At 47.8% G+C, this 24,038-nt stretch overlaps 1 protein-coding gene across 26 annotated transcripts in view; it reads left to right on the plus strand.

Annotated features, from left to right (window-relative positions):
- SCRIB (scribble planar cell polarity protein) overlaps nt 1–24,038 on the plus strand; it is a 234,895-nt gene that overhangs the window by 62,442 nt on the left and 148,415 nt on the right. For 23 of the 26 annotated variants that reach the window (XM_030554133.1, XM_030554141.1, XM_030554149.1 and 20 more), the window contains exons 15-18: nt 289–600; nt 2,879–2,941; nt 23,234–23,323; nt 23,762–23,839. In XM_030554133.1, coding sequence (XP_030409993.1) covers nt 289–600; nt 2,879–2,941; nt 23,234–23,323; nt 23,762–23,839 — 543 coding nt within the window. The remainder of the gene's footprint in view (nt 1–288; nt 601–2,878; nt 2,942–23,233; nt 23,324–23,761; nt 23,840–24,038) is intronic. The other 3 variants (XM_030554142.1, XM_030554139.1, XM_030554145.1) reach the window with 3 other exon arrangements.

Raw genomic sequence — 24,038 nt, forward strand, 5'->3', positions numbered from 1 at the left:
AGGTGGGAGTTGGGCACAGGCAGAGGCCAAGGTGTGGGTGGAAAGTCGGGGGCACAGGGGTGCTGGCAGGGCCCTGGAGCTGAGTGTGGTGGAAGCTGCTCTGGATATTGCTCCTGGACCTACCCTGAATAGCATCAGAGGAGCAGCCCTCAGTCTGTCCCTCCTGCCTGTGTCCGGGGCCCAGCCCTGACTAGGCTGGCCTTGCAGACCAGCAGCTGTCAGTGCTTTGCCCCCAAATCCAGCTGTTGTCTGAGGCTCACAGCCATTCATGGGTTTTTGTCATTGTAGCCCACAGTGCATTTTGCTGAGGACACTCTGATCCGGAGTGAGGATGAGGATGAAGACCGGCTGTTCCCAGTGGAGAAGCAGAGGCTGATCCGCAAGGACACACCGCACTATAAGAAACACTTTAAGATCACCAAGCTGCCCAAGCCAGAGGCAGTGGTGGCGCTCCTGCAGGGGCTGAACAGTGACAGGGTCCCTGAGGAGGAAGAGGAGCTGGGGGACTGCAATAACAGTGCAGAGCCCGAGGAGCAGGAGGAGGCCTGGGAAAAGGATGATATGAAGAATGGAGGATTGTCCACACAGCCGTCAGTCAAGGTAGGGCCTTGCGGGGAGTGCTGCACAGGCTGGGAACTCCCTGCTGCTCTCTGGGTTGCCTTTCTGCCTGTCCAGCTGCTGGGAGGCAGAGGGTGGGTATCCAAAACCCCTAGATGGTTGTTCTTTGAGCTGCCAGGCCCACATGGTGCTGAAGAGAAAACAGGAGAAGAGAGACTTCAGGAGACACTGTGCTGTGGGTGGAAGAGCTGGGCTTGTATTGAGGTCAGTTCTGCTGGTTTGTAGCCTTGCCAGCTTCCCAGACTCTCCTCACTGTGTTCCGTCCAGACTGTATGTCTCACCCATTGCTGTAGAATGTGTTCCATGCTGTGAGAGTCATCCTCATCCCCCCAGCCTGAGACAGGTTTTCTCCTGCCAGCTCTGTGGGTGCTGCTTCTCTTCTGTGCTGGGGTGAGCTCTTTTTCTGGGTAGATCTGTCATACTTGCTCTGGGTGTCTGCTCCCAGCCTGTTGCACAGAAGCACCCCTGTGGAAGGAACGGGTAGTGGCTGCAGAGTAGCACACTGCTCTCCCTTGTCCTGAGGAGCTGTGCCTTCTCATGAGCCTTCAGGATGGGGATGCATTCCAATGGCTGGGTGCACTGGGAGAATTGTACTCTGCACTCACTCCACACCGCAGGCCTGGTGCTGCCCTGAGGGCGCTGCCCTACCACGTGCCCTGGAAACCTGGGGCCAGGGAGCACCATCCTGCTCATGTTTGCCCCACCAGCAGTTGGAGAGGTGGGAGGGTATCCGCCCAGCTCTGAGTGGGGCTAACACACTTGGGCAGGCACTTATGGGAATGGTGTTCATGGGTTTTCATGGAGATGTGCTGATATGGGGCTGAGGCGGTAACGGGAATGATCTGTGGGGTCAGCTGGAAGTGGGTTTGGAGTTGGTGTCTACATTGCGGGGCATATCAAGCTGGGAGAGAATTAGGGTTATGATGTGGTGTAGTCTCCATTGTGGAATTGCTTCCCCCCCCCCCCAGCTCCTGGATCTGTGCCTTGGAGCTGGCATAAGGTGCTGGGTTGAAGCTTATGGACATTTTCAGGCTAGGGGGCCCTCTGTCCCCCGTGGCTCCCTGGCCAAAGTGAGGGAGGTTTTCATGCACTCAGCATCTTTTGTTGATGTTAGGGCCTCCCTTTTTGTCTGCACTGATACCTGCTCCCCTGGGACTGCCGGGGTCCCCAGCACACAGGCCCTTTGCCATGTGAGGCTCTCCGAGCTGAAAACGAGAGCTGTGTGTCAGGAGTGCGCAAGGCTGGCTCTGGCCCTCCCTGCCTCAGACTTCAGCTGTTACTTGGAAAATGGCCTGGACTGAGAAGACTTCTTCCAGCCTGGCACCGTGTGCTTGGGGCCCACTCCTGTAGGCAAAGTCTAATGAAGATCATGCAGGCGCTGGTGCCACAGCTTCTGCATCTCCCCATGGTCAGGTCTGTGCTGCTGATGGTTGCATGGCCTCTACTAGGAGCTGCCCTTCTCAAGGGGTTAGGTCAGACACCTTTTCCAGCAAGGCAGATTTGCAGGCCTCACCTTTTCTCTGAGTTTCTTTCCTGGAGTGGGGATGTGAGTGCTGTGTCCCTGGGAACCGCAGGTGAGATGTATGTGTTGGACAGGCAGAGAGGAGGCAGGGCAGTGTGGAGGTGGGAGTGAATCATGACCTAGAGTTTCTGACATGAAAACTGGTGCCCTAGGGAAATCTGGAGGGGTCTCGTACTAGAGGTCTCCTGTGTACTCGTGATGCACTTGGGAGCAGGAAACGTGTGGCCTCTGGCAGGATGGCCTGTTGCACTGGAGCCTTTTCTCCAGGAGGGTGGCATGGTGAGATTGTGGGGGTAAGCCTCTGTCCCCTGTGTGCAGCAGCTGGGTGGTGCTGCAGGTCCCTTCTCTGCTCTCTCTCGCCTGTATCATTCAATCCTTCATTCTTCCTTGACGGGGCACAACAGGGCTAACAACGACGAGTAACGTTCAGCTCGTGAGGCTGGAGTTCAGATCCTGAGTGCCAAGCCAAACAATGTGGTCACAGGGCATGGAGTTCTATGAGTCTGGCCTAGCAGGATTGGCATTCTCAGTGCTCTGACCACAGGGGAGGTGGCCCTGTCTGGTGCTCTTTGTGGTAGGTGAATGTGGTGAGTGGTGTGGGAGAGGAGATCTATCCCTGTGCTGTGTGGCAGGGCCTGTCTCTGAGCGGTGTACAGTCGGGTGGTGGCGGTAATGGTGGTGGGTTTGGTTTTTGCTCCACTAATCCGCATGCCTCTTTGCTGGTTCCTGTCCTAACAGGGGGTGTCGTTTGATCAAGCCAATAATCTACTGATTGAGCCTGCTCGCATTGAGGAGGAAGAGGTCTGTACCACTCCTGCTGTTCTCTCTCTGCCAGAAATCATCCCACCTGCTTGATTTGCTTCCTAGTCGGAGTCATTGTTGCAGGGGGAATTCTGCTCTGTCTGGGACAAGTGGCTTCTGGACCTGACAAATAACAAATGCACAATGATTGTTTCTTCCCCATCTTTCCCCTCCTTCCCTGCCTTTCCATAACTGAGGTGAGAATGGCTGCTGCAGATCTGGGGAGAGGTGGGAGAAATTTAGGAAACCTGTAGGGGTTGAGAGTTCAATCCCTGCTTGCATTGCACTAAGGAAGAGGGGAGCCAGTCAGATGCATGGGGAGCAGGAGAGCAAAGAAACACCCCTTTTGTGAAGGGGGCTTTAAGGCAGCAGAGAAATCTGTTGGAGGTGGTGTCTGAGCACAAGGGCTTAGAATGACTGCTTGTAACCTAGGGTGAGGCTGTAACTCAGGAGCCTGTGCTCTGTAGTAGGACTGGGGCTTGAAGCAAGCGTCTCCCAGCCCAACTGACCGTGTGGTCCAGTGACTCATTCTTCCGGGCAGTTTAAGGGAAGCTCCTGAAAGCACTACAGAAATGTCCTCTTTTCTCCTGCCCCCCTTCAGGACTTCATGATGTTTCAAGAGAGATTCTGAAAGCAGCTGTAAGAGTTACTTTTGCAGCAGGTGACAGCAGAGGGATATTTTCTGTGCCTTTCAAGCTCACTGGAATTTTCCAGAGCCCCATCTGTGTCACAGATCAAGCTTCTGCCTCTCGCTCCCAGGGCTCACTCTATGAACTTTCTAACAGTTACCACGTTCTGAGTGGACTTGTCCTGTTCCTTGAGCCCAGGGGAGTGTCGCTTTTCCACTGTCACTCTGCAGTGGAGCCAGCTCCACAGCTGGGAAGGAAGAGGTTTCTCCCTGATTTTCGAGGTAACATACGCAGCCCCTGCTGTTGGAATGTCTCTTGCTGTCAGCCCTATTGCACCATTCCCACTCAGGGGGCACTTTGGTCTGCTGGCAGCTGGCAGAGTACAGAAATGAGATGGATGCCACCTGAACTACCGACAGCCAGACCCTGTTGTCAGTACTGAATGCTCGCACCTAGAATGCTTCAGCTGTAATGATAATATCTACATATTGTATAGCATGTGCCCTGCCAAGCCCCCGGGAGCTGGGTGCTGTATCCGAGTCCTGGCACTGCTGCTGGTGCAAGTGTCCCCTTGAACTTCTCTATCTGCTCCCTCCTTTGTGCTTGTAGCCAGGCCCCTCTGTCTAGTACAGGAGCAGGAGTTTCTTGGAGTGGAGTGAAGGGAAATCTGCTCTTTCTATGGAAATGTTGGAGAGATGTTGGCCTTGGGCAGGATGCAGGCTCGATGTCCTCTGATTCTGAGCACTTCTCCTCCCTCAGTGTATCCCAAGGATGTCTCCATGGCTCTGCAGTATTGAAGGACTTTCACATCGAACCAGGAAGTTCTGACAACACATCCCTCCCTCCCTGTCACTCAGGGTACGTTTACATTGTGATAAAAGACCTGCAGCACAGCTGTGGCTGGCTTGGGTCAGCTGACTCAGACTCATGGGGCTTGGGCTGCAGGGCTATAAAATGCAGCGTAGATGCTCGGGCTTGGGCTGGAGCCTGGACTCTGGGGCCCCACAATGGACGGGAGGGTCCTAGAACTTGACTGCAGCCTGAACTTGAATGTGTACATTGCAGTTTTATAGCCCCACAGCCTGAGCCCTGAGTCCGAGTCAGCTGGCCCAGGCCAACTGCAAGTATTTTATTGCAGTGTAGACATACCCCTACCGTTGAGTGTTTGTCTCCTCTCTTATTGGGTTCAGTGCCCTTCCTTCCTGCTGATTGATACTGAGCTCCAGGTGCGGAGAGTCTGCTGCTGCTGAAGATGTAGGAGCCCAGGAAATCCCAGCTCTATGCTCTCTCCCTCTGCCTGAGGGGGTGTAGCACACCCACCCTGGAGCCGGTGAGGTGCTCAGACCCCATGAACTTGGCAGTACTGTCAACTAGAAAATTCAACCTGCTTACTAGCGAATGGAGCCCAGGGTGCAGAGGCAGTTCGTATGGTGAAATCACAGGCGGAAGCTTTGAGAGCGGCATGAGGCACTGAATGCCAGGACATCACCACTATGTATTGTCTGTGTCTCAGGGTGAGGCTGTGGAGCAGGGTGTGAACACATCGTTCAGGAGGTGTTCTTGGGCCAGGTTTTCTCCTGGCACCAATAATGGGCATGTGTTTTGACCTGAAGGATGCTGTGTGCAGGGATGTTCCCCTGGCTCAGGGACTCTGCCTGTGGGGCTGAAGTGAGCTCCTCTGCAAGGAAGAAGCCCCATATATAGGGATGACTTCTAATGGGAGGGGCAAGGATTTCTGTGTGTTACCCCAGGGGCTACCTTTTTCTCTGGCTGGCACAGAATCCAGGAAGCCCCCACAGCCAGCTATTGGTCTGTGCTCGGTTGTTCAGCACATAAACCACTTTGTTCCAGATGGATTCTTCTGTCCCATTTGGTTTGTTGTCTCCCCAAATCCTCCCTGTCTTGGGCCCAGGGCAGGACTGGTCCTTACGTTGTATTCTGCATGGGTGTGTCCGGTCCAGTTTAAGTGGCTCGTGTAAAGGAGCTCTTGCTCTGCCACTTGAAGGTGAGAGTCCATTAGCAATGTGTTCTGCCTGGATGAGATGCTTCCCCTGGTGGTGGTGGTGGGGGGGCCCTTTCCCTCCATCAAGGGAAACGAATCCCTTTTGTGATCCACCTCACCGCCAGCCCAGGAGGCTTTCCATGCTATTGAGCCTGACTATCCCTTTGCTCTGCTCTTCTCGTTCCTCCTGTTTTATGCCTGCTTGTCCCAGGCTTAGGGCTTCCTTTCCTATCTGTGCAGCTGTGTACAGAGCAGTCACTTGCTGATGCCTCCAGGAGCCTCCTGAGGACCTGGCACATGTTGGTGTCAGAAGGCAGCATAAGCTCAGTCCAGGCTCAGGGCTGTTTTCTCCAGGGGAGCTCTTCCCCCTCCCTCCCACCCTTTTCGGCTCTTCCTCTGCCCTCATTTTCCATCTGAGGTTTGTGCTTACACTGAACATGCATAACTGATGAAAATGCCTGGGTCCCAGCTGGGGCTGGGTTGACTCCCCGGAGCTTATGAAAGTCACTGGGGGGTACTGTGCAGGGTAGGTAGTGGCTGGGGGAAGGAGTGGGTTGGGGTCCTGAGCGGCTCCCTTCCCCCTTCTGGGAAGAGCTGTCTCGAGATGTTTCCCCTGCTTCTGGGGTCCCACGTTCTCTTGGCCTAATGTGCAATAGGGAGCAGTAATAGGAAGCAGCACCAGGCTGGGGAAGGGGCAGTGTAACTTTCAGAGGATGGGAATCCTTAAATTCAGAACAGGTGGTTGATGGCCGTAGTTGGTCTGGATGGGACTTGCCTTCAGCCAAAAGTTGTGTCCCTAAGGAAACTACTATGTGAACAGAGACACTGACTGCGCCTGGTCTCATGGGGGGCCCTTGGGGTCCAAAAGGAAACAGTGGTTTTGTATCTGCAGGACCAGGCCAGGACTCACCAATGGCAGCAGTCCTCCAGTTCATGAGTCACAGTTCTAGCACCTGCACCTGGAAAGGCCAGAGAAAGCAAAACCAAATTTGGACATGAGCCCCATGTGCCTGGCCTAATGCCTTTTAGGGCACCAGCCTTGGCTCTTCTGAAACTGTCAATGGGAGTGAATCCCAGAGAGGAAGGTCTTCGGGCACCTCTCTTGGCATGTTCAGCCCCAGGAGTAGGAGCCTCTCAATGGGTGGATGAGAGCAGGTCCCAGATCAGCCAGGGCCTTAAGGATCCTGTCTAGCATCTGAGCAGGTAGCCACCCTGGGAAGTGATCTCAGGGGATGAACAGCTGTGTTCTTCCCCAGGTGGGTGTGAGGACAACCTCAGTCACAGCCTATTACAGCAGGTAACAGGCCTGGCTGAGCACTGAGGCCTTCACCAGAGAGTTGTGGCAGCCTCAAGGAAATGCAGGAACAAGGCTGTTGGGAATGCAAAGCCGCAGAACATCCTGGAGAGAGCAGCAAAGAATCCTGTGGCACCTTATAGACTAACAGACGTTTTGGAGACTAACGTCTGTTAGTCTTTAAGGTGCCACAGGATTCTTTGCTGCTTTTACAGATCCAGACTAACACGGCTACCCCTCTGATACTTGTCATCCTGGAGAGAGGCAACTGTCCCCCCTGAACAGAAGATGCCAGAATGGCTTCTCCCTCTTCCTGCAGAGCATGTGCAGGCCAGTCCCAGCCTGTTCTCCCCTGACCCATACTGAGCTAATGCTGCAGTTGTGTGAGGTTTGTTCTCAGTCTTGTGCTCTAGAAATGCCAAACCCATGTCTGCACAAGCTCTCCAACAAAACGTAATTCCAGCCTAGGAAGGAAAGTTATGAGCAGAGATAGAAGACAGTGCTGCAGCCTCACCTGCCCCTCCACTTCACCCAGTACTTGCAGGTCAGGAATGACCTGCTGGAGGTTCCTTTTAATCCAGGCCAAAGACCATGTGGCCTCAGGAGTCCGAGGCTATGGATATCTACCCCTGCCTCCATGGAGACAACTGTTGGGTCTAGGCAGGCATGTGAGACCAAAGAGAAACAGAAGAACTGCTAGGGGGCCCATCTAGCCCAGACTTCTGTGTCTTATGGAGCTGGAACCCAGTTTCATAGAACTCTGCTGCTACAGGAAGGGGCTGGTGTGTGGTTAAAGCACAAGACTGTGTCAGATCTGGATTCTTCTTCTGGCTTTGACCCAGTTCCGAGACCTTAGGCAAGTCTCATAGACTTATAGACTCCAGGACTGGAAGGGACCTCGAGAGGTCATCGAGTCCAGTCCCCTGCCCTCATGGCAGGACCAAATATTGTCTAGACCATCCCTAATAGACATTTATCTAACCTACTCTTAAATATCTCCAGAGATGGAGATTCCACAACTTCCCTAGGCAATCTATTCCAGTGTTTAACTACCCTGACAGTTAGGAACTTTTTCCTAATGTCCAACCTAAATCTCCCTTGCTGCAGTTTAAGCCCATTGCTTCTTGTTCTATCATTGGAGGCTAAGGTGAACAAGTTTTCTCCTTCCTCCTGATGACACCCTTTTAGATACCTGAAAACTGCTATTATGTCCCCTCTCAGTCTTCTCTTTTCCAAACTAAACAAACCCAATTCCTTCAGCCTTCCTTCACAGGTCATGTTCTCAAGACCTTTAATCATTCTTGTTGCTCTTCTCTGGACTCTCTCCAATTTCTCCACATCTTTCTTGAAATGCGGTGCCCAGAACTGGACACAATACTCCAGCTGAGGCCTGACCAGCGCAGAGTAAAGCGGAAGAATGACTTCTCGTGTCTTGTTTACAACACACCTGTTAATGCATCCCAGAATCACGTTTGCTTTTTTTGCAACAGTATCACACTGTTGACTCATATTTAGCTTGTGGTCCACTATGACCCCTAGATCTCTTTCTGCCATACTCCTTCCTAGACAGTCTCTTCCCATTCTGTATGTGTGAAACTGATTGTTCCTTCCTAAGTGGAGCACTTTGCATTTATCTTTATTGAACTTCATCCTGTTTACTTCAGACCATTTCTCCAATTTGTCCAGATCATTTTGAATTTTGACCCTGTCCTCCAAAGCAGTTGCAATCCCTCCCAGTTTGGTATCGTCCGCAAACTTAATAAGCGTACTTTCTATGCCAACATCTAAATCGTTGATGAAGATATTGAACAGAACCAGTCCCAAAACAGACCCCTGCAGAACCCCACTTGTTACACCTTTCCAGCAGGATTGGGAGCCATTAATAACTACTCTCTGAGTACGGTTATCCAGCCAGTTATGCACCCACCTTATAGCAGCCTCATCTAAATTGTACTTTCCTAGTTTATCTATAAGAATATCATGCGAGACCGTATCAAATGCCTTACTAAAGTCTAGGTATATCACATCCACCGCTTCTCCCTTATCCACAAGGCTCGTTATCCTATCAAAGAACGCTATCAGATTAGTTTGACACGATTTGTTCTTTACAAATCCATGCTGGCTATTCCCTATCACCTTACCACCTTCCAAGTGTTTGCAGATGATTTCTTTAATTACCTGCTCCATTATCTTCCCTGGCACAGAAGTTAAACTAACTGGTCTGTAGTTTCCTGGGTTGTTTTTATTTCCCTTTTTATAGATGGGCACTATATTTGCCCCCTTCCAGTTTTCTGGAATCTCCCCCATCTCCCATGATTTCCCAAAGATAATAGCTAGAGGCTCAGATACCTCCTCTATTAACTCCTTGAGTATTCTAGGATGCATTTCATCAGGCCCTGGTGACTTGCAGGCATCTAACTTTTCTAAGTGATTTTTTTTTACTTGCTCTTTTCTTATTTTATCTTCTAAACCTACCCTCTTCCCGTAAGCATTCACTATATTAGACATTCCTTCAGACTTCTCAGTGAAGACCGAAACAAAGAAGTCATTAAGCATCTCTGCCATTTCCAAGTCTCCCGTTACTGTTTCCCCCTCCTTACTGAGCAGTGGGCCTACCCTGTCCTTGGTCTTCCTCTTGCTTCTAATGTATTGATAAAAAGTCGTCTTGTTTCCCTTTATTCCCTTAGCTACTTTGAGCTCATTTTGTGCCTTTACTTTTCTAATCTTGCCTCTGCATTCCTGTGTTGTTTGCCTATATTCATCCTTTGTAATCTGACCTAGTTTCCATTTTTTATGAGACGCCTTTTTATTTTGTAGGTCACGCAAGATTTCAAGGTTAAGCCAAGGTGGTCTTTTGCCACATTTTCTATCTTTCCTAACCATCGGAATAACTTGCTTTTGGGCCCTTAATAGCATCCCTTTGAAAAACTGCCAACTCTCCTCAGTTGTTTTTCCCCTCAGTCTTGATTCCCATGGGACCTTACCTATCAGCTGTCTGAGCTTACCAAAATCCGCCTTCCTGAAATCCATTGTCTCTATTCTGCTGTATTCCCTTCTACCTTTCCTTAGAATTGCAAATTCTATGATTTCATGATCACTTTCACCCAAGCTTCCTTCTACTTTCAAATTCTCAACAAGTTCCTCCCTATTTGTTAAAATCAAGTCTAGAACAGCTTCCCCCCAGTAGCTTTTTCAACTTTCTGAAATAAAAAGTTGTCTGCAATGCAGTCCAGGAACTTATTGGATAGTCTGTGCCCTGCGGTGTTATTTTCCCAACATATATCTGGATAGTTGAAGTCCCCCATCACCACCAAATCTTGGGCTTTGGATGATTTTGTTAGTTGTTTGAAAAAAGCCTCATCCACCTCTTCCACCTGATTAGGTGGCCTGTAGTAGACTCCCAGCACGACATCACCCGTGTTTTTTACCCTTTTTAGCCTAACCCAGAGACTCTCAACACTTCCGTCTCCTATGTCCATCTCCACCTCAGTCCAAGTGTGTACATTTTTAATATATAAGGCAACACCTCCTCCCTTTTTCCCCTGTCTATCCTTCCTGAGCAAACTATACCCATCCACACCAACATTCCAGTCGTGTGTATTATCCCACCAAGTTTCAGTAATGCCAACAATGTCATAGTTGTATTTATTTATTAGCACTTCCAGTCCCATCCTCTCTCTGTGCTTCCGTTTCCGCAGCTGTTTCTTGGAGCTGATGCTGCCCTGCTCCGTGACAGGCTGTTTGTGAGGAACTGAAGGGCAAGATATTGCTGTTCTAAGTGGTGAGGCTGCTCTGTTTCAGTGATGTTATCTCAGAAATAGAAAATGTCCATGGAGCGTGTCTGGACTGAGAATGTCAGCCGGGTGTTCCACCAGAGCCTGTTTAACTGACTCAGGCTTCTTAATCTGGAGACCAGAATCAGAGCAGAGAGGGGTATAAGAGAATGTTTGCAGTCAAGGCCAGATGCATGAGGGGCTCCTGGTCACCCATCTGGAAGTGCCCTATAGCCCTCTCCTCACTAAGGACAGAGCTGAGAACCAGTAGTGTTCGCTGTGTGGGTGGCAGGGGCCTGGCAAATGTCCTTATTTCTATAAGGGGCTTTCCCAATAGCACAAGGTGAGCTGCAGAGGACGTGCTGGGAATCTCCTGCTTTAGCTAAAGGCTGCTAGACAATTTCCGTTCAAACTCTCTGTTTTCGCAGGCTCAGAGCTCCCTGACACACGCACCTGAGGACTGAGATTCTCCAATTTCAGCCTCTGAGTGGCAGTGAATTGGAGCAAAATCTCATCTGGTGTTTTGGAATCAGAAGAAAAAAGTCAGTTATCATTCTCCCCTTTAAAAATAACCTTGTTCGTCTTCCTGCAAGGATAGCTCAGATGTATCACCTTGGGTGCAAATAATCGTCTTGTGCCCAAGTGCAAGCCCCATGCTGGGCATCACAGTTATGAATTCCCTTCCTTGGACCAGACCTCCCATGCCCCTTTTGTCTGGATCCGTAGGGTGGAGTTGTACCTCTGGAGTCTGTCCAGTAGGACCTACAGGCCTGTGGAGGATGCTGCCAGTTTTTGGGAACTTGGGGATACAAATCTTCAGTCTACCTTAAGGGGGGGTTGATTCATAGATTTTTTTTTTCTTTTTTTTAAGGCGTGAAAGGACCATTAGATTTCCTAATGGTCTCATCTCTTGTATAATACAGGACAGAGAATTTCACTGTTACTTCTGTATTGAGCCTAATAATTTGTCTTTTGACTAAAGCAGCTTCCAGAGAAGCATCCAGTCTGGATTTGAAGACTTCAAGAGATGGAGAATCCACCACTTTCCTTGGGAGTCTGTTCCAGTGGTTAATCTCTTAGGCTTTTTTTTTTTTAAAAAAAGCCTAAACTTCCAATTCGAATTTGTCTGCCTTCAGTGTCTAGCTATTTCAGCCAGAGTTTTGTGTCGTCTTGTGCTCGCCATTTAGTACCAGATATTTTCTCCCCATATAAGCAACAAAGAGTCCTGTGGCACCTTACAGGCTAACAGACGTTTTGGGGCACATAAACTTTTGTGGGTGAATACCCACTTTGTCAGATGCATGTAGTGGAAATTTCCAGAGGCCAATCTCCCCCTATAGGTAGTTGTAGACTAACCAAGTCACTTTTCACTCTTATTTTTGGTAAGATAAACAGATTGAGCTCTTTACATCTCTCACTCCAAAGCATTTTCTTCAGTAAAATCACCCTACTCCGTGTCGTTTCTTTGTATACCCACGGATCATATTAGCCTGTTTTGCCACAGCATCTCACTGGCAGATCGTATTCAGTGCTTGTCTACTACGACTCATAATCCTTTTCAGTCACTGCCTTCCATGATGCAGTCCCCTAGTCCATAGGTCTGGCATGCATTCAGAGTTCCTAGGTGTATAACTTGGCATTTAGAATACTGTGTGCAGTTCTGGAGCCTGTTCTCAAGAAAGGTTAATTCAGACTGGAACGGGTGTCAGAAGGGCTGCTAGGATGCTCAGGGCCATGGAAAGCCTGTCTCACAAGAGTAGTCTGGGAGCTTGGCTTGTTTAGTTTAGCAAAGTGAAGGCTGAGAGGGGATTTGACTGCTCTCTATAAATACATCAGGGGGGTAATCACCAGGGAAGGAAAAGAGCTACCTAAGCTAGAGCAAAAAGTTGCTGCAAGAACAAATAGGGATAAACTGGTCATGAATAAATTGAGGCTGGAAATTAGAAGAAGGTTCAAAGGAGCGAGATTCTGGAACAGCATCCCAACAGGAGTAGTGGGGCAAACACCCTAACTAGTTTGAAGATCAAGCTTATTAACTCTCTGTGTGGGATTATAGGAAGGTGAAAGATAATTTGGGTGAAAAGGACCATGAAATGATCAATTTCACGATTCAAGGGAAAGGACGGGGTGAGAGCAGCCAAATAAAGACAGTGGACTAAAAAAAAACAAAAACAAACCACACACAACCAAAACACTTTAACAAGCTGAGAGAACTGGGAGGTAAGGGATAAAGGAGTTCAGAAGATCTGGCAGTTTCTCAAAGAGACAATATTAAATGCACAACTGCCCACTATTCTGATCCAAGGGAAAGATGAGTAAGAGGTCATTATAACTCCCTCAGGGGCTTTTTGATGATCTGAAAATCAAAAAGGAGTCCTACAAGAGTGGAAACATGGATGAATTGCTGAGGAGGAACACAAAAGAATAGCATAAGCAGGTAGGGACAAAATCAGAAATGCTAAGGCACAAAATGAATTACACCTAGCCAGGGACATAAAAGGCGATAAGCAGTTCTTTAAATACATTAGGAACAGGAGAAAGAAAAAGTGGGGGAGGAAGGAGAGCTAATAACTAGGGATGTCAAGCAATTAAAAAAAATAATTGCACTGTTAAACACTAATAGAATATCATTTATTTAAATATTTTTGGATGTTTTCTACATTTTCAAATGTATTGATTTCAGTCATAACAGAATACAAAGTATAGAGTGCCCACTTTATATTTTTTATTACAAATATTTGCACTGTAAAAAAGTATTTTTCAATTCACCTAATACAAGTATTGTAGTGCAATCTCTTTATCATAAAAGTTGAACTTACAAGAAACCATGTTCAAAAATAAAACAATGTAAAACTTTAGAGACTACAAGTCCACTCAGTCCTATTTCTTGTTCAGCCAATTGCTGAGACAAACAAGTTTGTTCATATTTGTGAGACATAATGCTGCCCGCTTCTTGTTCACGATGTTACCTGAAAGTGAGAACAGGTGTTTTGTGGCACTGTTGTAGCTGGCGTTGCAAAATATTTACGTGCCAGATGCGCTAAAGATTCATATGTCCTTTCATGCTTCAACCACCATTCCTGGGGACATGTGTCCAAGCTGGTGACTGGTTCTGCCTGATAACAATCCAAAGCAGCGGACTGACGCATGTTCATTTTCATCATCTGAGTCAGATGCCACTAGCAGAAGGTTCGTTTTCTTTTTTGGTGATTCGGGTTCTATAGTTTCTGCATCGGAGTGTTGCTCTTTTCAGACTTCTGAAAGCATGCTCCATACCTTCTCCATCTCAGATTTTGGAAGGCATTTCAGATTCTTAAATCTTGGCTCGAGTGCTGTAGCTATCTTTAGAAGTCTCACATTGATACCTTCTTTGCATTTTGTCAAATCTACAGTGAAAGTCTTCTTAAAATGAACAACGTGCTGAGTCGTCATCTGAGACTGCTATAATATGAAATATATGGCAGAATGTGAGTAAAACAGCAGGAGACATAATTCTCACCCAAGGAGTTCAGTCAGAAATTTAATTAGCGCATTATTTTTTTTAACTAGCGTCATCAGCATAGAAGCATGTCCTCTGGAATGGTGGCTGAAGCATGAAACAGGATGTTAGGAATCATTAAAAAGGGGATAGAGAATAAGACTGAGAATATATTATTGCCCATATATAAATCCATGGTACGCCCACATCTCGAATACTGTGTACAGATGTAGTCTCTTCACCTTAAAAAAGATATACTGGCACTAGAAAAGGTTCAGAAAAGGGCAACTAAAATGATTAGGGGTTTGGAGAGGGTCCCATATGAGGAAAGATTAAAGAGGCTAGGCCTCTTCAGCTTGGACAAGAGGAGACTAAGGGGGGATATGATAGAGGTATATAAAATCATGAGTGATGTGGAGAAAGTGGATAAGGAAAAGTTATTTACTTATTCCCATAATACAGGAACTAGGAGTCATCAAATTAAATTAATAGGCAGCAGGTTTAAAACAAATAAAAGGAAGTTGTTCTTCACACAGCGCACAGTCAACCTGTGGAACTCCTTACCTGAGGAGGTTGTGAAGACTAGGACTATAACAGCATTTAAAAGAGAACTGGATAAATTCATGGTAGTTAAGTCCATAAATAGCTATTAGCCAGGATGGGTAAGGAATGGTGTCCCTAGCCTCTGTTTGTCAGAGGATGGAAATGGATGGCAGGAGAGAGATCACTTGATCATTGCCTGTTAGGTTCACTCCCTCTGGGGCACCTGGCACTGGCCACTGTTGGTAGACAGATACTGGGCTAGATGGATCTTTGGTCTGACCCAGTACGGCCGTTCTTATGTTCTTATGAAGGAGCATACAAATGTTTAGTATGTTTGGTATGTAAATACCTTGCAAGGCCGGCTCCAGAAGTGCCATGCAGATACCTGTTCTCACTTTCTGGTGCCATTGTAAATAAGTGGGCAGCATTATCTCCCATAAATGTAAACAAACTTGGTTGTCTTAGCTATTGGCTGAACAAGAAGTAGGACTGAGTGGACTTGCAGGCTCTAAAGTCTAAAGTTTTACGTAACTGCACTCAAATAAAATGATGTAACAAAAAACTCTACAATTGTAAGTTGCACTTTCACGACAAAGAGATTGCACCACAGTACTTGTATGAGATTAATTGAAAAAAATACTATTTCTTGTATAATTTTTACAGTGTAAATATTTGTAAAGGTGTATATTATTCCTTTGCTTCCCTCCCCGAACCCATACCTGCACAGGACCAGGTCTAGTGTGGTGGGGGCTCTGGTGGCTTCCAGTTTATGCAGTGAATGGGGTAAGCATCTGCAGGAAACAAAGCTTTCTCAGGGTTTGGTCCCAGACTGGAAAAAACTTCCAAGGAACTAAGGATTATTACAAATCTCCCCACCTTCTGCTCAGTGTCCTAGCTACACTTGGCCAGTTAGCTTTCTCTAACATAAACACACAGCAGCCTTTTTTAAAACCCCCAACTCTGTCAAAACACTTCACTGTCTGCACTCCACTATCTGCACAAGTGGTAGGTGCTCAGATACTATGGTGTTGAAGGTAGTATAAGACTATGCAACACAGCTGCATCACTATTGCCATAGCACTTCAGTGTAGACGCTACCTATGCCGATGGGAAGGAGTCTCCTGTTGGAATACATAATTCACCTTCCCATGAGGCAGTTGCTAGGCCCGTGGAAGAATTAGTGTTGTTGATATAGCTACATCTCTCAGGAGTGTGGATTTTTCACAGACAGAGAGATGTAGCTATGCCAACGTAATTTCCTAATGTAGACTAGGCCTAAGAATCTGCTTAAAATAGTGTCAGAATCTTGGGACTAAGAAGCTGGCCTGTGTCCAAGAACCAGGCACTGATACAAAAATCTCCTGCCTCAGCCGTAGAGCACAGGACTTGCCACAGTGGATCAGACTCAGGATTCAACTGGTCCACTCTCCCATCTCTCAGCAGTCAGTACCAGAACTGTAGCCCTGAAATAGGAGGTTTTATCTCCCTTCCGAAACCTTTTTCTTTACATCAACGGATATTGTTACCATATACATCTCATTGCTCTTTGAGTCTTATAAGTTCTTAGTCTCAGAGACATCCTGTAGCAGTGAGTTCCTCAGTTAAATTACATGTGGTGAGAGAATATTTTCTTTTATAACTGAATTAGCCACCTTCCAATTTCATTGTATGTTCCTTTGTTGTTGTGAGACAGGGAAATAGAAGCGCATCTACCTTCTCTAGGCCATTATTTTACATACTTTTATCATGTCCACTGTGATTTGTCTCCTTTCTAAAATAATTAGTCCCATTCCTCTCAATCTCCTTTCTTATAAAATGTTTTCCATACTGCTAATCGTGAGCTTGGGCAAGTCACTTCCCCAACTAGAACCAGTGGAACAATTTATCAAGTGCCGTAGTAAATTCTCCATCACTTGAATTCTTTAAATCAAGATTGAATGTTGTTCTAAAAGACACACTAGTTCAACTACAAGTTACTGGGCTGGATGCGGGAGTGCCTAGGTAAAGTTCTCTGATGTGCGTGCTACAGGAGGTCAGCCTATAGGAACATATTTCTCCTTTCTGGTCCTAAATTCTATGAATTCGTAAAGCAGGGAGTATGGCCCAGATCCTCAAAGGTATTTGGGGCCCAACTCCCATTGATTTCAAGGGAAGTGTGGCGCCTTAACTTCCTTTGAGAATCTGGACCTCTACTGCCTCCCTGCAAGGGGACTTGTAAGGATAAGTTGACTGTTGTCTGGGTGACTCATGGGAATCAAGGAAAAGCCAATAAATAAATTAGTAGAAACTCCTGGAAATAGGAAGAGTTGTCCCACTTTCCCTGCTAAGGAAGGGCAAAGACACTGCAGTCTGAGTCCAATCCCTAATTTGTCACCACTTTGAGAGGTCGGATGTTCCTCATTCAGACTGGAGAAGCTCATTCACGAATGTCTGTCCTATCAGCCATCACAGCTGCCCAGCCCACCTCCCTGCAGTTTTTCCTCTAGATTCCTGTCAAGAACAGACTTAACCAGCATGTGGGTCTATCCAAGTGTCACCACTAGGAGCTCTGAGGATCCTGCTTCAGAAAGCATTAGCTTCTCTTGTCCATATTTCTTGAACTTGCCATGTGACTGAGAGGTCTAGACTGGTCTCCCATACAGAGTTGGACACTTGCTATTGTCTGGTGAGCCTGCCCCCCGACCTTTTGTCCTCTTACCATCTGAGCAGCCTTCCTTGTGGGGCAGCCTCTGCTTGCAGGCATCATGAGCTTGGCGTCCTCTCTAATTAGCACTGTTCCTTCCTTCCCTTGCTGCTCAAAGTGACCCTGAGAATAGCTCTGATATTTCTATCCAGGTGGAACTCAGACTTTTTCTTCCTCTTGCTTTGCCCCTATTCCTCTGCAGTGAATTCCAAAGGGCTCTAGCAAACAGCTGGGGCAGGGGGCTCCCCACTTGTTCCTTGGGGAGATTGTAAACAAGACCTCGGAATATCAAAAACCGGCAGATCGTGATGATTGGGATTTCTCAAGCCTACGGGTTAGCATATAACAATAGGTCCACAATGCTGTCATGGGCAGGAGCAACAGAGCCCAGGGACTTAGGCATCTGGAGGCTTTTAGTAACACACGGATTGCACTGCGTTTGGAACAGAAAAACTAAATACATTTAGGTGTGGTACAAAACTATTCTTTAAAGTGTACACAGCAGCTATAATTTTATTATCTTTTAACTATAGCCCCTCCCCAATAGAAAGAAAAAGTTGTCTTTGCCTCTGGAGCAGCTTTGAGGAGATCTACAGGGATGCCCCTGGGCACGTAGCATTATTGAACCCAGATCCTGTCCTCATTAGATGCTGCTCTCCATTACTGGCTTGTGCAGGCTACTGGGCTGCTCTCCATCCTCTTAGTGCCAGTTTGAGGGAGCAGGATCGGTTGGCACTTCCATTCCCTGCTCACCAGCCCTTTATTGTGAATGTTTGTTCCCTACAAACCAAGAGTGATAGCACAAAGCAACCTCTAAAAGGAATAAAGAATATAGGGTACTGCTGCACAGCAGGTGGGAGGTGTGATTCAAAGTGTGGATAGGCGTACATATGGGGGTATTACTTGAGCTACTGTAGTGGCTCTCAGCTCTTCCAGACTACTGCACCCCTTTGAGGAGTCTGATTTGTCTCATGTACCCTCAGGTTTCACCTCACTTAAAAACTACTTGCTTACAAAAATGTCACAGCACACTATTACTGAAAAAATGCTTACTTCCTTATTTTTACCATATTATAAAATAATTCAGTTGGAATATAAATATTGTACTTACATTGCAGTGTATAGTATATAGAGTAGTATAAACAAGTCACTGACTGAATGAAATTTTAGTTTGTACTGACTTTGCTAGTGCTTTTTATGCAGCCTGTTGTAAAACTAGACAAATATCTAAATGAGTTGCTGTACCCCCGGAAGACCACTGAGTATCCCTGGTGGAGAACCACTGAGCTATTGCCTAAAATAGTGTGGCCATGGCAGCATGGGCGTTGGCTCAGGCCAGCTACTCAAGTATATACTCGGCTGTTCAAGTGGGATTGTTCTCTGAAAACGTCTGTTCAGTGTGCAGCAGCAGTCAAAAAAGCTAAGATAATGTTAGGAACCATTCGGAAAGGGATGGATAAGACAGAAAATACATTGCCACTGTATCAATCGGTGGTACGCCCACACCTTGAATGCTGCGTGCTGTTCTGGTTGCCCTGTCTCAAAAAAGTTAGAATTGGGAAAAGTACAGAGAAGAGCAACAAAAATGATTAGGGGTATGGAACAGCATCCATAGGAAGGGAGATTAAAAAGAGAGGCCTAAGGGTGGAAATGATAGAAGTCTATAAAATCTGAAACCTGCAGAGAAAGTGAATAGAGACTTGTCATTTATCCCTTCACGTAACACAAGAACTAGGGGTCACCCAATGAAATGAATAGGCAGCAGGTTTAAAACAAACAAAAGGAAGTATTTCTTCACACATCACACAGTCAACCTGTGAAACTCATTGTCATGGGATACTGTGAAGGCCCAAAGTATAACTGGGTTCCAAAAAGAATTAGCCAAATTCATGGAAGATAGGTCCATCAATGGCTGTTAGCCAGGATGGTCAGGGACACAACCCCAGCTCTGGATGTCCCTCAACCTCTGAATGCCAGAAGCGGGGATGGGGGGAGGTACACACGGGAATGGATCACTTGATAATTGCCCAGCTCTGTTCATTCCCTCTGAAACATCTGGCACTGGCCACTATCAGAGACAGAATACTGGCCTAGATGGACCATTGGTCTGATCCAGTCTGGCTAGAGTGGGAAATTCTCAAGCACGTCCCATCTCTGGGGCCAGAGCAGGATCGTTCACTCCTGTTTAGCTTTTCGATTGTTTGCTTTAGTCTAGTTCTAAACAGCCCAAGCGATAAGCTCCCACCTCTCCACTGATCACATACTTCTGATATTTCCAGCCTGTCATCATGTCCCCTTTAGTTGTTGCTTAGCGAAGCCAGACAGATTTAGCTCTTCTAATCTCTCCTGGTGAGTCAATCTTTCTGGCCCCTGAGCTGCTTCCTGGCTCTTCTCTGAGCACCCTCCGCTCCTTCAGTATCTCACCTGGTATCCAGAGTTGAATAGGGTATCCAGGTGAGGCCTTCCCAGAGCAGACAGAGAAAGACTCTCCTCTCCCTGTCCCAGGGCAGGAGGTGTGGGACTGAGGGACCTGAAGCTGAGCACAGGATCCCTGTGGGGATGGGTAGTGTCTCTCCAGAGCTGGAGAGAGAACGAGGCTGGTCCCTCCCTGCTCCCACAATCCCCTTGGCTTTTCTAGCTGCTTTACCCCACTGCAAATTCTGCCCCATCTTGCTGCTGTCTCATCTTTGTCTGGTGGCTGCCTCTGTGGTCCAAGGATCTTCTTTCCATTGGGAATTGTGGGTTTGCTTTCTCCCTCGGGTGTATTTGCTGCCTGTATCCAGGTTGAATCTCACTTGGTTATTTCCTGCCACGATCTCTCGCCCCTCTTGGCCCTGTGTCGCTTTCACTTGCTGTAGAATTAGTTGCAGGGGAGGGAGGGTTTTCCCCCCTACTTAGAGTATTAATGGCGATAGCTTAAGACTTACAGAGTTTAAGGCCAGAGGGCCCTTTAGAACATCTCCTGTAACTGTCTGTATATCACAGGCCACTGAATTTCACCCAATTACCCATTTATTGAGCCCTGTGACTTGTGTCTGACTGAAGCATCTGTTCCAGAAGGTCATCCAGGCTTGGGACACAGCAAGAGACAGACAATCCACTATGTCCTTTCATAGTTTATTCTAGTAATTATTCATACTTAATTTTTAAACATTTGTGCCTAATGTCTAAGCTGAATTTGTCTGACTTCAGCTGCTGGTCATGGGTTGATTTTCTACCTTTCTCTGCTAGATTGAAGTGCCCTTTAGTATCTGGTATTTTCTCCCCGTGACGGTACATATAGATGGTAATCAACCCTTGCTCTCAGTCACTTTTGTAAAAAAGTCTCCATGTCAGGCATTTTCTCCAGCCCTTGAATCATTCTTGTGGCTCTATTCTGCATCCTCTTCAATTTTTTAAAAACATTTTTGAAAACCTGGATACCAGAATTGTACCAAGTATTCTTGTACTGGTCTCACTAGAGCCACACAGAGGGTAAAATCATCTCCCTACTCTACTCGCTGTTTATACAGGATCACATTAGCCTTTTTACTCCAGCATCCCACTGGGGGCTTATGCTCTGTTGCTTGTCTACTATAACTCCTAATAAAGGTAATAATTGGAGGTATACCAATCTCCTAGAACTGGAAGGGACCTTGAAAGGTTATTGAGTCCAGCCCCCTGCCTTCACTAGCAGGACCAGTTTTTGCCCCAGATCCCTAAGTGGCCCCCTCAAGGATTGAACTCACAACCTTGGGTTTAGCAGGCCAATGCTCAAATCACTGAGCTATCCCCCCCCCGTGTGTGTGGCCTGCATTCCTGGTTTGTATTTAGCCATATTAAAAAACATTTTGTTTGAGTGGGCCCAGGTTACCAAGGCAGCCAGATCAGTTTGTATCGCTGCTCTGTCCTCATAGATTAGCAGAATTTAAGGCCAGAAAGGACTATTGGATCGTGTAGTCTAATCTGTATATCACAAGGTCTTAAAGTTCACTCGGTTATCACTATATGGAGCCCAATAACTTATGTTTGGCTAAAGCATTATTTGCCACTCCTCTAGTCTTTGACTCATCCACCTATTATAGCAGTAGTGAGTTAATATTGATTTGCACATTGTTGATAAACATGGTGAATAGTGTCAGACCAAGTATTGATCCCTGGGGAACGCCACTAGAAACACCCCCATTTGATAATTCCCCACTTATCTGTCAGCTGGTTTTTAATCCATTTGACCTCTGCTCTTGAGATTAGTATAACAAGACACTGTGGCTGGAGGCTGCACAGAGTTCATTCCTGTTAGAACCAGAACTGGGAGCAGAAATACAGGAAAGCGAGAAAATTACAGAGGAAACAGAGCAGAGACAGAGACCATTTGCCTAGTGGCTTAACTGGGCTGTAAGCCTTCCATGACTGATCTGGCAGCTTTCCAGAGGCCACGTCTGTCAAAGCACCATGGAACTTAAACAGATGGCAGCCATGAAGCAACTTCAGTCCGTAAACTCCAGTTCTGCTCACTTCATGCATTGAGCTGCCGCTGAAGCTGCGTGAAGTGGACTTTTCTAAGAATTTCAAGGACCTTACGCCTTGCACCTTGGCTACCCCAGTCTTAGGCAGGCAAGATTCAGTGGTTCCCTTGCCATGACATATCTCTGAGAAGCACCTAGCAGGGACCATGCCAGAAACAGGCTACCAGAGAAGATGGCCCAATCTGCTCTGGCCTCCCACCTCAGTGCAGTCTCTGGGGATGGCCCCAGCTGTGTGTGCTTTTAGAGCTTGATGCCTCTGCAGCAGCCTTTCTCTGCTCTAGACTTTGTTTCCAGAGAAGTGACATCTGGAAGGCAGTGAATTTCTTCCCATTTCCTTCCTCCCGCACCAGCACCCTTCTCTCCCCAGGGGCTCTCTGTGCATTTTCATCACCACTGCCCAGTGGGCTCTCCTCACCTGGCTCCTTGGGCCTATGACACTCAGCAAGCCCCAGGAGCACCTCCTTCTTTCCCTGTCACTGAGGGAGTGCGAACCAAACACCTCCTCACACATCACTTTCTGCTGGCCCTGGATTTAGGCATAGCCAGCTGAGGCCCAGACACAGTACAAACTGCTCTCAGGGCTAGGGAGAGTGCTAAGCAGGTGGGACGGGGGGAGTGGGAGAGCTGAGAAGGAAGGAGGCTGTTGAATGCCCCAGTCAGAATCCTGAGTCTGCCTGTCCCTGAGGAGAGAAGAGGAAGCAGCTGCCTCATCCTGTTTGCAGCCAGTAGGGCAAGGGGGGTAATTTGATCAGAGCTATGCATTGGTGTTGCTCTGTGTGTGGGAGCCAAGTGCAGGCCATGTTAGAGTCAGGAGGGGCCCTTAATTTCACAGCACCTGCATAGAATTGGACCCCAAAGGAAAGGAGACCAAGATTGGGAGGTGGTACAGACACCATCTCTGGCTCCTGTCACTCGCCATTTGGCTCAATTCTACCCCTTGCCAACCCCCCAGGTTCTGTTCAGTCACCCTTGACTTCCCCAAGTCCCCCACAACTTCTGCTCAGTCCCTCCATACCACCCCGAGTCTCCTGCCACATCCACTGCTTTTCAGTTTGCTGTGGTGTTGGCCTCAGTGTCTGATATGTTTGGGGCTTGGGATAAAGGTTAGGGACAGATCCATGGAGAAGGGGCTGATTGATGTCATGGCTTTGGGCACTAACAACCAGATGTGGCCGCCACCCCATCCTCCATCAGCCCTTCTGCTTTGCGCAAATACACGAGCAGCCATGCACACACACAAATGAAACTCGCAGTTGTATTCATGTGTGCTGGTGTGCATGCCAGCTTGCATGCGCTCTTGTACACGCCACCCTCCTTACTCCGCAAGCTGTTTTTTTGGCATCCGCTCTGCACTGAGCTGTGATCTGTTTCCATTTTGCTTGCAGCTGACCCTGACTATCCTGCGGCAGACAGGGGGGCTGGGCATCAGCATTGCAGGGGGCAAAGGCTCCACTCCCTACAAGGGTGATGACGAGGTAAGGAGCTGGGCTGCCCAAGCGGGGAAGTGCCTGCCTGCTCTAGGGCAGGATCTGTCTATCTAGAAGTGAGGTGGGCCCCATCATGGCAGTGCCTGACCCCTGTGTGTGCTGGGCCTGCTCTGTGGATGTGTTGGGGGCACATAGGGCAAGGCAGGGCTCGCCTTAGCCCCTCTTGAAAGCAGGAGTCTGGTAGGGCTGAGCTAGGGGGAAGGTGTCATCTCTGGAGCGTGGGTTCTGGGCTGAACCACCAGTACTTCCCTGTGGTCACAATGTAGTAACCAGAGACAGCACCACTCCTCCTAGGCCTGGGCATTCCCCTCCCAATAATATACACCACCAGGAGGGGGAATTCCTCCTTCTCTGCTTCCCCAGTAACATCAGCTTCTGGGATGAAGGGCCTGTTCTCCTCTTGCTAACATGACACTTTGATTCCAGGGCATCTTTATTTCTCGTGTGTCAGAGGAGGGCCCTGCAGCCCGAGCAGGAGTCCGTGTCGGGGACAAGCTCCTGGAGGTAAGAGCCCAGCTTCTGTGAAACGGCAAGGTATAGTGCTGGGGGGTGCTGATTGTGGGCTGCAGGCGTGGCTCCGATATCTAATTATGAAGATGATTATTTTTTTGTATTGCTGTCATGCCTAGGGCTCCTAATCAGGGATTGGGGCCCCATTGTGCTAGGAGCTGTACAAACACAGAACAAAACTTCCCTGCCCCAG

The sequence above is a fragment of the Gopherus evgoodei genome, chromosome 2 (genome assembly GCF_007399415.2).
Source record: "Gopherus evgoodei ecotype Sinaloan lineage chromosome 2, rGopEvg1_v1.p, whole genome shotgun sequence".
Classification (NCBI taxonomy): domain Eukaryota; kingdom Metazoa; phylum Chordata; order Testudines; family Testudinidae; genus Gopherus; species Gopherus evgoodei.